Source organism: Hyla sarda, chromosome 1 (genome assembly GCF_029499605.1).
Source record: "Hyla sarda isolate aHylSar1 chromosome 1, aHylSar1.hap1, whole genome shotgun sequence".
Lineage (NCBI taxonomy): Eukaryota > Metazoa > Chordata > Amphibia > Anura > Hylidae > Hyla > Hyla sarda.
In genome coordinates this window covers 473,234,253-473,247,573 of record NC_079189.1, presented here as the reverse complement: position 1 = coordinate 473,247,573, position 13,321 = coordinate 473,234,253, and the positions used below count along the sequence as shown (strand labels likewise).

The 13,321-nt window shown below is 42.9% G+C and overlaps 1 protein-coding gene across 1 annotated transcript; it reads right to left on the bottom strand.

Annotated features, from left to right (window-relative positions):
- Window positions 1-1,435: 1,435 nt before the first annotated feature.
- LOC130285579 (phosphatidylethanolamine-binding protein 1-like) lies at window positions 1,436-13,107 on the bottom strand. Its single transcript, XM_056537171.1, has 4 exons — window positions 12,877-13,107; window positions 7,629-7,735; window positions 3,572-3,672; window positions 1,436-1,764 (listed from the first exon to the last, which is right to left on the bottom strand). The coding sequence occupies exons 1-4, from the start codon at window positions 13,009-13,011 to the stop codon at window positions 1,547-1,549; spliced, it is 561 nt and encodes a 186-aa protein (XP_056393146.1). The 5' UTR covers window positions 13,012-13,107; the 3' UTR covers window positions 1,436-1,546.
- Window positions 13,108-13,321: the final 214 nt, after the last annotated feature.

Genomic DNA, 13,321 nt, shown 5'->3' with positions numbered 1-13,321 from the left:
TGAAGAAAGAAACTCCAACAGGAAATAGCCAGTTCACAAAAAGATAGCCACAGCGTTATGGTAATCTCATGCTATTTAGCCCTAAGACAAGCGCAGATCCTTCCAAAGCATGTCCATTACTTTCTGGCAGGTATGTACTAAATTCACCTTATGGTGTATAACCCCTTTGAGGTCCAAAAGCATGCTTTGCGAAGGGGTTAAAAATGGCATTAATCAAGAATGTGGATTCTAAAGAACAAGAAACTGACACTGCATGCTACGAAATGTTAAATCTGATGGTTTTGCAAAGTTAACTGAGAACATGCTCCCTTTTTAAAATGCAAATTGTTGGATGTGTCGGTTTCATTCTGATTTTCTGCCACATAGGCAAAGCACCAAAATTTTGTCACACAGCCGAGAAAAAAGTGCTGGTTTTCCAATTATAAATAACCCCCATTGTGTCCACGTGCAGATTTCGGTTCCATATTTTTGTAAAATGTTCATTATTCACCTCCACAATCCCTGCCACTGCTGCTATGATGCTCACTGGGTTCCCTCTGATGAGTTCATGATCCAGTGTGAATACACAGGAAATATCCACCCAGCCAACCATCACCTGCAGTAGTGATCCATGTCAGGAAACCATTGACTAAGGCTGGGTCCACACTACGTTTTGTCCCATACGGGAGCGCATACGGCAGGGGGGAGCTAAAACCTCGCGCTCCCGTATGTGACCGTATGCGCTCCCGTATGTCATTCATTTCAATGAGCCGGCCGGAGTGAAACGTTCGGTCCGGTCGGCTCATTTTTGCGCCGTATGCGCTTTTACAACCGGACCTAAAACTGTGGTCAACCACGGTTTTAGGTCCGGTTGTAAAAGGGCATACGGCGCAAAAATGAGCCGACCGGACCAAACGTTTCACTCCGGCCGGCTCATTGAAATGAATGACATACGGGAGCGCATACGGTCACATACGGGAGCGCGAGCTTTTAGCTCCCTCCTGCCGTATGCGCTCCCGTATGGGACAAAACGTAGTGTGGACCCAGCCATAGTTGGCATATTCTTATGTCAAAACAAGATCAGGAAGTGGTGATCAGCGTGACCTGGTGAGCAACAGAACACAATTTCTTTGTGCTTTCTGTTATCCCTTTCCTAATCCTTTTAGAAAGGCACAAATACATTGACAGTTATCTGATTTATCCAAACAGAGAAAAAACACGATTGTAACATGCTTTTTGTAAAAAAGCAACAATGTTTTTTTTCATCTATTTTGGTTCACTCAACAACTGACAGCCTTTTATGCAAATCTGCATTCTATCTTCTACCATTTTGGTTTATTTATTAGCGACTACTCTTTGACATGATTTGACATATCAGTCATTCGACAACAACAAAAAAATCACAACATACTAAGAATATTTCTATCTTAAGTATAAAAAGTTTCTTTGTATCAAATAAAGGACAAAACTTTCATCTTTATTGCTAGAGATGTCTACAGAGATACATAATCTTTATGTACAGAAGTACACTGATAAACATTATTTGTTCCTTAGGGTTCCCCTAGTTTTATGCTACCCCCATCTGTTTGTAAAGTTCAGGAACAGATTCATCCCACTCAGCCTCGAAACAAACACCAGCGACCGGGGGGCCAAGTCCATACTTCTTACGGAAAGCATGTGCATTAAATTTTTCACGGCCTTGAGCAGTTCTGTCACTCAAATGAGGTTCATCACACTTGAGGGAAGTCGGCTGTTCATATACAAGCCAGGTATACCTATGTAGACCTGCGCCAAACAAAGAAATGGTTGCAGAGTACATTAGACGTACTATCATCATAGCCCTGAATAACAGGCACATATCTATTAAATAATTGTCAATGGGCCATGAACCTAAGGTACACTCTGCTGAAAACTTACCTGTGGTGGCCATCCAGTTGAAAGTCTAGCACCTCATTAGCAATATTTTCCCTCATTTACTATTGCAAACCCGATATGTTTTGTCGGGATCTGCACCAGAATTTGCGCCAGAATTGAAAAAACAAAAAACTAACTCTCCATTTTAATAAGAAAACCCGTAAAAGGGGCATGACTGTCAGGAAAAGGGGGCGTGGTCACCAAAAAGGGGCGTGTTCCTAAAAAAAATTACTAAGGTTTCCACAGAAAATGTGGTGGATTTCAGCTGAGGAAAACCCTACAGATCAGAGCATGTGTAAAAAAAAGCAAAATGTAGGGAAAAGTGGAAAATGTAGGGAAACCTTAGTAAATACCGTGGAAAAAAATTGTAGGTAGGGAATTAAAACCCACAAATAAACCTACACTCCATTCTTAGTAAATCAGGGTCATTGGGTGCCAAAACTAATGCCTCCTGTAGCTAATTAATGAGGGCTAAATATATGTGGAGCAGCAGCACCCAGGGGTGTAGCTATCGGGGGTGCGCAGGTAGCAGTCGAACCAGGGCCCTAGTGCCTAAGGGGGGCCCAAAGGACATCTGCACCATAAGAGACCAGTATTATGATTGGCACATGGGGTCCTGTTGCAGATTTTGCATTCGGACCCAGAAGCTACATGTTACGCCTCTGATGATGACAGCGCCTTAAATATGTCACAGAGACATGTCAAGCGTTTTATTAGGAGGGGTTCTTAATGCTGGAACCCCCACAGATCATTAGAGCGAGTTAGGAGAAACACGTGGTGGAGCGCTACACTGTCCTGCTTTACTGGATGGCACCTTTTTAAAGGGGTATTCCAGGCCAAAACTTTTTTTTATATATCAACTGGCTCCGGAAAGTTAAACAGATTTGTAAATTACTTCTATTAAAAAAAAATCTTAATCCTTCCAATAGTTATTAGCTTCTGAAGTTGAGTTGTCGTTTTCTGTCTAACTGCTCTCTGATGACTCACGTCTCGGGAGCTGTGCAGTTCCTATGGGGATATTCTCCCATCATGCACAGGATCATGCATAAGGATTAAGATTTTTTAATAGAAGTAATTTACAAATCTGTTTAACTTTCCGGAGCCAGTTGATATATATAAAAAAAGGTTTTGCCTGGAATACCCCTTTAAGTCTATGGAGCTGTTCTGTGAAGCAGGACAGAGATTTCCATGAGCCAGGTAGTGAAGCATGCTATCATGTGCTTCTCTCCACTCATTCTAATTATCTGTGTGGTGCTTAGCACTGACACTTGACATGTATCTGTGCTATGCATCTTGGTGTTTATTCAGCATATACAGAAAAACATAAAAGTTTCGACCCCTATGCAAAGTGTGAGGACTTGCTTTTTGCACATTGGTTGAAACATTGCGGTTCCTCTGTATATGCTAAATAAACACCAAGATGCAATGAAAGGATGCTGCATTGCTACTCTTTTTCTACTATGTCTCCGTCTTGATTCATGCATCCAACTCCTCTGGATATAGCGTTGCAGTCCTGCATGTGAAGTTTGTACTTTGCAGTTAATTTTTTTTTTTTTAATAAACATTTCTGACATCAGAGTTTACAGGTATGTAAGAACACAGGAATGGCTCTACAGGTCTTACAGCTCTTATCTAATGGTTGCTTTGTATAGCAGAAGTCCCAAGTTATATCACATACCTGTTCCTTTTCCTGCTCCTGAACCAACATATTCCGTAAGAGTATTACCACTGTTCAGGTCATTTCCTTTAACATTTACTACCAGATAGTGATGCCATTGTCTGTAGGGAAAATATCAGTTTACTTAATGTGCATAAGAACACAGAGACACTACAGACTAGAGATAAAGAAAAAGAAGTTACCATATTTTTCACCCTATAGGACCCACCGGCATATAAGACGCACCCTATTTTAAAGGTCCAAAATCTAGAAAAAAAAGATTCTGAACCTAACAGTGATCTTCAACCAGCATGCTGGGAGTTGTAGTTTTGCAACATCTGAAGGTCCACAGGTTGAAGACCACTGGTATAGGAGGTAGTACTCACGTGTCCCCGCCGCTCCGGACCCGTCACCGCTGCCCTGGATGTCGCTCCATCGGTGTCACCGCGTCCCCGTGGTGTCCCCGACGCTCCGGACGTCTTCTTCCCTGGGATCCACGCTCTCTGTCGCCGTCATCACGTCGCTACGCACGCCGCTCCTATTGGATGACGGGACGGCGTGCACGACGACGTGATGACGTCGAAGGAGAGCGCCAGCCATGCAGGGGATCCCGGCACGGAGAAGACACCGAGAATGCAGGCAAGGTCTCTCCCGGTGTCCTGTAAGCTGTTCGGGATGCCGCGATTTCACCGCGGCAGTCCCAAACAGCCCGACTGAACAGCCGGGTTAGTGTTATTTTCGCTTCAGACGCGGCGGTCAGTTTTGATCGCCGCATCTGAAGGGTTAATACAGGGCATCACCGCGATTGGTGATGTCCTGTATTAGCCGTGGGTCCCGGCCGTTGATGGCCGCAGGTATTTGCCGTATAAGACACACCAACTTCCCTCCCCCCCCCAGTTTTGGGGAAGAAAAAGTGCATCTTATATGGTGAAAAATACGGTAAAAAATATAAGCTCTACTATTTAATAGTCCAAAGTCCATGGGTGAGATTTATTTAAGGAAAACTGTCACCCGTTCACCGCACTATAACCCGATACAACGGGTCACGTCAGCGCTTGTGCCTACTGAGCGCACACGTGACCAGCGCTTATGAATATTTAAATCCAGCAAGTGGGCCCCTCCTCCAGAGCGCAAGTCAGCGCTGGAAGAGGGGGACCTTTGGAGGATCGGGGCTCTGAACTGCGGGTAGGTATAGCAGTCCAAGACCCCGTATCGGTCTCCTGTTCACCCGCACTATAGCCCGGTGTATCGGGTTATAGTGCGGGTGAACGGGTGACAGTTTTCCTTAAAAACCTATGTAGAGGAAAAGTTGACTGGTTGCCCATAGCAACCAATCACATTGCTTCTTTCATTTTTAAGAGGCCCTTTTAAAAATGAAATAAGCGATCTGATTGGTTGCTATGGGCAACTGGCCAATTTTTCCTCTGCACAGGTTTTGATAAATCTATCCCTTTATGTCTTACCTTTCTAACTAATGTCCAAGTTTTTATTTCCCTAAAAAAATGCAGTTTATTGACCCGCTCAAGTGTCACAGAGGTCTAGGACCCCAACACTTTTGTATCACCCCCTCCTGCAGTTTGCTTCGCCAAGCCCTGCTAAAACCCTGTGCAAGCGCCATCACACACATTGCTGCATAGTAGCAGTGATCTATAGAGGACTCCCTGGTAACACTCACCACACATGTGCTGTCAGAGAGGCAGAATCAGATCAGTCTTGCCGTTGTCATACTGGCATGTTACCAGTGAGGCCACACTACCTCAGCTGACTATGTCTGCTGCACAACATGAGGCAACAGCGCATGCGTTGGTTTTTAGCTTGGCTAAGCAACATAAGCCGAGCCTAACCTGTCGATCAATCTGCAGAAGGGTGGGGATACAGTGCCCTGGGACACAGTGGATTCTAGGACACAGTTTAATGGTCACTAGTTACAAAGATATGACCTGTATACTTTTATTATGACTTTTTATTAGTGTGTTGTCAGTTCATTTACAAATTTGTAAATTACACATTCTCTTTAAATGTTTATATGTTGCATATCTTGGCAAAACATTAACTTTTCTAAATATACTTTATTTATTTATTTTATGACTTAAAAAAAGACCACTAGGGGTCCCTTTACCATCCAGAACATAATCCTGTCCAGCTGTAGCATCATCTTTTTCCCAGCTGAAGAACACACATGGACAAAGTCCTGTAAGTAAGGGTAGGGCTCGCACTCATCTGTGCTCACTCCTGTCCTGTCTATCAGACTGCAGCATGAAAACAGAGAGGAGGAGGTTACAGAGCAGACTGCAGTGATTGGATGAAGAGACCCAGCACAGCATGGTGAGTGAGGGCGGGCTCAGTGCTTGCCTCGAAAACACCCCATCTTGAGCAGTGAGTGAAGTGACCATCAACACAGAGGGATTTAAAATTTAAGACTTTTTCATTGTTTTTTATTTGGGCCATATTTTTCTGTTTTTTGGCCTTTTTTCCCAGACCTTTTCTGGACAGTTTGGGACAAGACACTGTGCACTATATGGGTCGATCCTCATGTTGTGTAATTTTACAGAATGTCACAGACAAATCTGCTGCAGTATCTGCATTGTTTACATGCGTATGCTGATGTCGTTTGAGATGTGAATATGAAATGGACGTGCTGCAGATTTTACCATTTGCAATGCAGTGGGTGTAAAGTCCTCAGCGAACCTGCATCACAGTTCACATGTGAGATATGAAAATGTTGCTGTAGATTTGTCCACGACTTAAATTATTACAGTGCGTGTGAATTACTCTTATATCACTCCTTAGAAATCATATTTGATGGTTCTGCATTGCTTTCCTTTTTAGTAACAAACCAAGCAAGTTCATTGAAAAAGTATCATAATAAAAATATAAAGGAAGTGCAGGTATACCTGGGATGCAACTCACGCCAAAGAGTACAAAAAAGATAGTGGAACAAATCAAGTCAAACATGTTTTTTTAAGCCAGAGTGAAAGAAAATAAAAAAACATATCGTCACATCAAAAAAGGACAAATTGTATCTGAGTTCCTAGCAATAACGAGAAGATAACAAAGGTTCCCATACTTTATAAAACCTATCCACTCCATCTTCCTTCATAGCTGACACTTTTTTAGAAAGAGCAATGTTATTAATTTGTGCAATCAAGACATCCTAGGAAACATCGTCTGTTTTCCTTTAAAAGCAATATGTATTCTGGCTGCCGACAATATCAAAATTGGAAAGCCGAAAAAACCTAAATGGCATTTGTGAAGGTTTGTCACTTAAGAGGCAGTAGCAAGTAAGGGCAGGTAATAAAGGAATGAATCCTGCCCTCACCGCAGTCCACCGATATTGTAGAAGAGGCATCATGGAGAGAATGGGGCTGTAGATAGGGGCTCACAGCTCCCGTCTACAGCCCCGTTCTCTCCACAATGCCTCTTCTACAGTAGCGGTGGACTGCGGTGAGTGCAGGATTCATTCTTTATTACCTGTGTATCTTATACTTGTTTCATTCTATATCCTTGCACCACGTGCACCACACCATGTAATGTTTCAGTAGTGCTGGCTTCTCATGGAACTATCTCCCTGGTGTTCAGTTGATTTATTCAAGCACATGCCTGAATGGTGCCTCCTACCTTGTCTTTCTCTGCTAAGTTACGTTATAATATTTTCAATATTATTCCAAACCTGTTACTGGAAAGGTTATTCTAAATTCTTCTTGAAGTAGATCAAGGATGATTTTGAAGTATGTTTTCAATCATGATCTTGTAATATTTCACTGCTTCAGTTTCTTCACTGACTTATTTTAGCTTCCAGTGTTGGTTGATCTTGGTAGAATCTATTTTTTACTGCAACTTTGAATGTCTTCTATATGACTCTGCCACACACTGAACTGAGCTAGGTTGGGAAATCACATATACAGTGAATAGAGAGGCGTCTGAGCATGCCCGCTGCCCCACCATTTACTTGGTAGATAATTGACCTCTTTTTTTGTGATCGGTGGGGGTCCCAGTGGTCAGATCCACATCAATCAGCTAGGTATTCCCTATCCTGTGGACAGTAAATACATATTAATATATGTTTAGTTATTCTTACGCCATAGAGCGATCATGTTTGCCGGGTACATCAGGATCAGTCAATATTACAGTATATAGCTTCTTGGGATCCATGCCCTCCCATTCAATTGTTGGTCTGTCTTTAATCTAAAAAATAAAGATTAGGACAGCCCCATTATTAAAAGGCTACAATACATTTTAGTATTTTTATAGGGGTTATCCAGGAAAAAAAATTTTTTTTTTATATATCAACTTGCTCCAGTTAAGGTTGTTCTTTTCTGTCTAAGTGCTCTCTGATGACATGTGTCTTGGGAACCGCACAGTTTAGAAGAGGTTTGCTATGGGGAGTTGCTTCTAAACTGGGCGGTTCCCGAGACACGTGTCATCAGAGAGCACTTAGACAGAAAAAAACAACCTTAACTTCAGAAGCTCATAAGTACTGAAAGGATTAAGATTTTTTAATAGAAGTAATTTGCAAATCTGTTTAACTTTCTATATATATATATATATATATAAGTTTTTTCCTGGATAACCCCTTTAAGTTTCAGGCTATATTCACATAGTATTTTGGTCTGTTTTTAGCTGTAAAATGGCTTTTATATGTCTCAAAAACACTGTCTGTTATATTAAGTATTATTAAACTCAATGGACATATGGTTGGTAATTTTACAGTTCGGCAAAGTCTTTTTTAGGCTTTTTTATGGCTCCAAAAACATTGTCTGGTTTGCTTAAATTGCATAATAGCATTTTTTTATAGCACAAAATGGAAGAAAAAGTCTGGACAAAAAAGTTTAGAAAATAATGCAAAATATTTTTTCAAATGTCATAAAGAACATCTGAAAGTTTTGAAATCTGTCCAATTGGTTGGAAGATGTATTTGTTAAACTTTTTCCGAAGTTTTAAGTAATTATAACAGTATTATACAGTATTATACAACAATCATAATTTCTCATTATAGTAAAGGCCTAAATTATGTAAAGAGTTAATTATATAATAAATTATATAATATAAACCAGTCCTCAAAGGTACATGAAGAAGAAAAAACTGAAAAGAAGATATAAAGATAATAAAAGATTACATATTCTGTAAAAATATCATAGGATAATTAATTAAGATAATTTATTAAATATATATAGTGCAGACATCTGTCACAGGGCCCTTGTGCAGACTCGAAATATCAATAGTAAAACAGACTAAAATGCAAATATTAGCAATAATAAAATAAAAAACATAATTGTTAAGACCACCTAACAATGAATGGTAATCCCCAGCAAAAATAAAATGTCCATATGTTCCATGGGTCTATCGCTGTATTGCTGAATGGCCATATAGAGTCTTCTATTAATAAGGAGTCCTCTATAAATCAAAGTCAAAGGTAATCAGATAAAACACACACTGTGGTGCACTGCACCGCTCACCAATTCCAGGATCGTGTAGAGCAGAGGGCCCTTTGGCAGGGAACACATGATACGGCCGAGTCTGCCATTCTATTAGTCTGTATACCGGTTGCACACACTGACACATTAGCAAGGCGCACACCCACTCTATACTAAGAAGTGCACGCTCATTCCATTTAAACAAGCACCCGCTCTGTAACCAGGACACGCACGCCTGCCACTCACGTGGACAAAGCAGAAGCTGGACAAGTGCGCTACAGGCGCGCAATTCCTCTGTGAACCTCCGAATGCCGATAAGTCACCTCGCACATCAGGCCAGCCGGGAGGCTGGTGCTGTGCCCAGAGGCTTGAGCAGAGAATTCCCTACACGATCCTGCAATTGGTGAGCGGTGCAGTGCACCACAGTGTATGCTTTATCTGATTATCTTTGACTTTGATTTATAGAGGTCTCCTTATGAAAAGAAGACTCTATATGGCCATTTAGCGATACAGCGATTGACCCATGGAACATATGGACATATTATTTTTGCTGGGGATTACCATTCATTGTTAGGTGGTCTTAACTATTATGGTTTTTATTTTATTTTATTATTGCAAATATTTGCATCTTAGTCTGTTTTACTATTGATATTTCGAGCCTGCGCAAGGGCCCTGCGACAAATCTCTGTACTATATACACTGCTCAAAAAAATAAAGGGAACACTAAGATAACACATCCTAGATCTGAATGAATGAACTAATCGTATGAAATACTTTCGTCTTTACATGAATATGCTGACAACAAAATCACACAAAAATTATCAAATTTAACAACCCATGGAGGTCTGGATATGGAGTCACACTCAAAATCAAAGTGGAAAACCACACTACAGGCTGATCCAACTTTGATGTAATGTTCTTAAAACAAGTCAAAATTTGGCTCAGTAGTGTGTGTGGCCTCCACGTGCCTGTATGACCACCCTACAACACCTGGGCATGCTCCTGATAAGGTGGCGGATGCTCTCCAGAGAGATGTCCTCCCATACCTGGATGGAGCGAGACATGATGTCCTAGATGTGCTCAATTGGATTCAGGTCTGGGGAACAGGCGGGCCAGTCCATAGCATCAATGCCTTCCTCTTGCAGGAACTGCTGACACACACGCCAGCCACATGAGGTCTAGCATTGTCATGCATTAGGAGGAACCCAGGGCCAACCGCACCAGCATATGGTCTCACAAGGAGTCTGAGGATCTCATCTCAGTACCGAATGGCAGTCAGTCTACCTCTGGCAAGCACAGAAATGCCACCCCACACCATTACTGACCCACCGCCAAACCAGTCATGCTGGTGGATGTTGCAGGCAGCAGAACGTTCTCCACTGCGTCTCCAGACTCTGTCATGTCTGTCACATGTGCTCAGTGTGAACCTGCTTTCATCTGCGAAGAGCATAGGGTGGCGAATTTGCCAATCTTGGTGTTTTCTTGCAAATGCCAAATGTCCTGCACGATGTTGGGCTGTAAGCACAACCCCCATCTGTGGACATCAGGCCCTCATACCACCCTTATGGAGTCTGTTTCTGACCGTTTGAGTGGACACATGCACATTTGTGGCCTGCTGGAGGAAAATTTGCGGGGCTCTGGCAGTGCTCCCCCTTACATAAAGGCGGAGGAAGCGGTCCTGCTTCTGGGTTGTTGCCCTCCTATGGTCTCCTCCACGTCTCCTGATGTACTGGCCTGTCTCCTGGTCACTACGCTGACAGATAGAGCAAACCTTCTTGCCACAGCTCGCATTAATGTGCTATCCTGGATGAGCTGCACTACCTGAGCCACTTGTGTGGGTTTTAGACTCTGTCTCATGCTACCACTAGAGTGAAAGCACTGCCAGCATTCAAAAGTGACCAAAACATCAGCCGGGAAGCATAGGAACTGAGAAGGGGGTCTGTGGTCACCACCTTCAGAACCATTCCTTTATTGGGGGGTGTTTTGCTTACTGCCTATAATTTCCACCTGTTGTCTGTTCCATTTGTACAACAGTATGTGAAATTGATTGTCAATCAGTGTTGCTTCCTGAGTGGACAGTGTCATTTCACAGAAGTGTGATCGACTTGGAGTTACATTGTGTTGTTTAAGGGTTCCCTTTATTTTTTTGAGCAGTGTCTAATAAATTATCTTATTTAATTATTCTATGATATTTTTCCTGATATGTAATCTTCTATTATCTTTATATCTTCTTTTCTGTTTTTTCTTTTCGACATACCTATGAGGACTGTTTTATATTATATAATTTATTATATAATTTACTCTTCTCATGATGGTAATCTCCATGTATCACAGGTACAGTCAGTAGAGGAAATGATGCCCGTTGGTTTATGTTAGAGGGGTCAATGCTTAAAAAGAGCTTTACCACAAAGGACTCTCATACATTTTGGTGGGATAGGTAAGAATGTCTGATCAATTGAGATCTGACCATTGGGACCCCCGCTGATTATGAGAATGGAGATCCTTTTTCCTCTTTAATAAAATGGAGTAGAGATCACACATGCTTGTTGCTGCTCCATTCAACTTCACGGGACTGACAAAGATAGCCAAGTACAATAGAGCTGAATGGAGTGGCAGAGTGCATATGCGACCGTCACTCAATTCATCAAGGGGACACTGGACCCTCATTATTATGATTGGTGGAAATACAAGCAGTTGTATCCCCATTGGTGGGAGTCCCAGTGGTCAAACTCCCATCAATCAGACTCTCATAACCAATTCTGCATCATTGGATGTAAATATATGTCCTGGTGCCCTGGTAATTAACGCACCATGTAAGTAAGTAGTCCCCTCGGCGTGATTGACGTCCCGTGTCATCGCTTTGCTCCCTAAGCAGACGGAGCAGAGCGGTGATGTGAGCCGTCAATCAAGCCGAGGGGGCGGGACCACATCCAGAGCGAGGTACCCTGGTAAGTATAAGTCCCCACCCAGGGGACTACTTACGGGGTGGCTAGAGGGGACTTTCTAACTTCATATCCTCACCATCCCTGAGGGCAAAAAAGTCCCCTGGGGATGTTGAGGATAACGATTGTAGCATATATAACACATTGCCATGCCTTATATATGCTAAACTCTGCTGATTGGTTCACGTTTCCATATTAGAAATGGAAGCTAATAACGGATCTATCTCACCAGGTTCACCCGCACTATATTGGCTTTAGCGCGGGTGAACTAGCTGGTAGTTTCTCTTCAAGATTTCTTTGTTGTTGCTTTTGTTTAGTTTTTTTACTACACATAAATACAACTTGCTACTATACTTATCAGATCCATAGCCTGTTTACATTATGTAGAGTAGCAGATCTGTGAACAGCAGCGGTAATGCTTGGATCAACTGCCCCTGCTATTCACTGCCACAAGAAGTGGGAGATAAGTGGCTGCCTGACAACTCTGGAGGTGCTTATCTCCACAGGGGACAGTAACAGAACTCATCAGACATGTTATCAGAGGTTTTGATATATGGAGGTTAAAGGGTTAAAGCCAACATGTTGAGATCAGTATCAGTGCGCTAGGAGAATGGTCTCCAAATTGTGGACCTCCAGCTGTTGCAAAATGACAACTCTCAGCATGCTCGGACAGCTAATGGCTGTCCGGACATGCTGGGAGTTGTAGTATTGCAACAGCTGGAGATCCACAGTTTGGAGACCACTGCATTAGGACCTGTCTGGAGGTCCTGATATTTTTATAGGAGAGAGGGTTGTGCTGCCCCATACACACATTATCAATACATGTGGGCATCTTTATGGGTAAACCTATGGGTAATACATCAAAGTGGTCCCCAATTACAGAAACTGCAGTTTCCTTAGCCTGCTGTACGCCTGTGCCTTCTTTATCCATAGCTGGGACAGCGATGCAGAAGTGATGCCAGCTACTTACCTGGCAGGGTTTCAGGACTTTCCCCAGCTTGTCTATGCACACCTCCTTATGCTTCACCCTCAGAGGAACCTTTGGTTTTTCATCCACATCACTGAGTTTCAGGGGTCCGTCCCATTCACTGATATCTAACACCATGGTGAGCACCGGGCACGACTGAGACTCTCAGAGCTGTAGCGCTGGCACTGCCAGTGTCCCGTATAAAAACGGTCACCGACAGCCCCGCCCCCTGCTGCTCCTAGCCAATGGCTGATGCGGAGGAGATCCGCGCTGGATTGTGATTGGTGGAAGCTGTGCCTAGCTGAGGACGGGTGTGGAGCGGGGCTCTCGGTCTCGTCTTGCCTGGGGATTGGCTTGGCAGCGGGCACCGCGTTTGTTGTCACAGCCCTGGTTCGTGCAGGCTGGGCACAGGTCTTGTACAAGCAGGAATAGAAGCTTGTGCATGGCA

What these genes read in the sequence shown, in the direction of transcription:
- LOC130285579 (XM_056537171.1), bottom strand. Translation starts at nt 13,011, where the DNA reads ATGGTGTTAGATATCAGTGAATGGGACGGACCCCTGAAACTCAGTGAT. An exon ending in AAACATGATCGCTCTATGGC is followed by an intron (nt 3,673 to 7,628) that starts GTAAGAATAACT and finishes TTTTCCCTACAG; the next exon opens with ACAATGGCATCACTATCTGG. An exon ending in AGGAGCAGGAAAAGGAACAG is followed by an intron (nt 1,765 to 3,571) that starts GTATGTGATATA and finishes TGTTTGGCGCAG; the next exon opens with GTCTACATAGGTATACCTGG.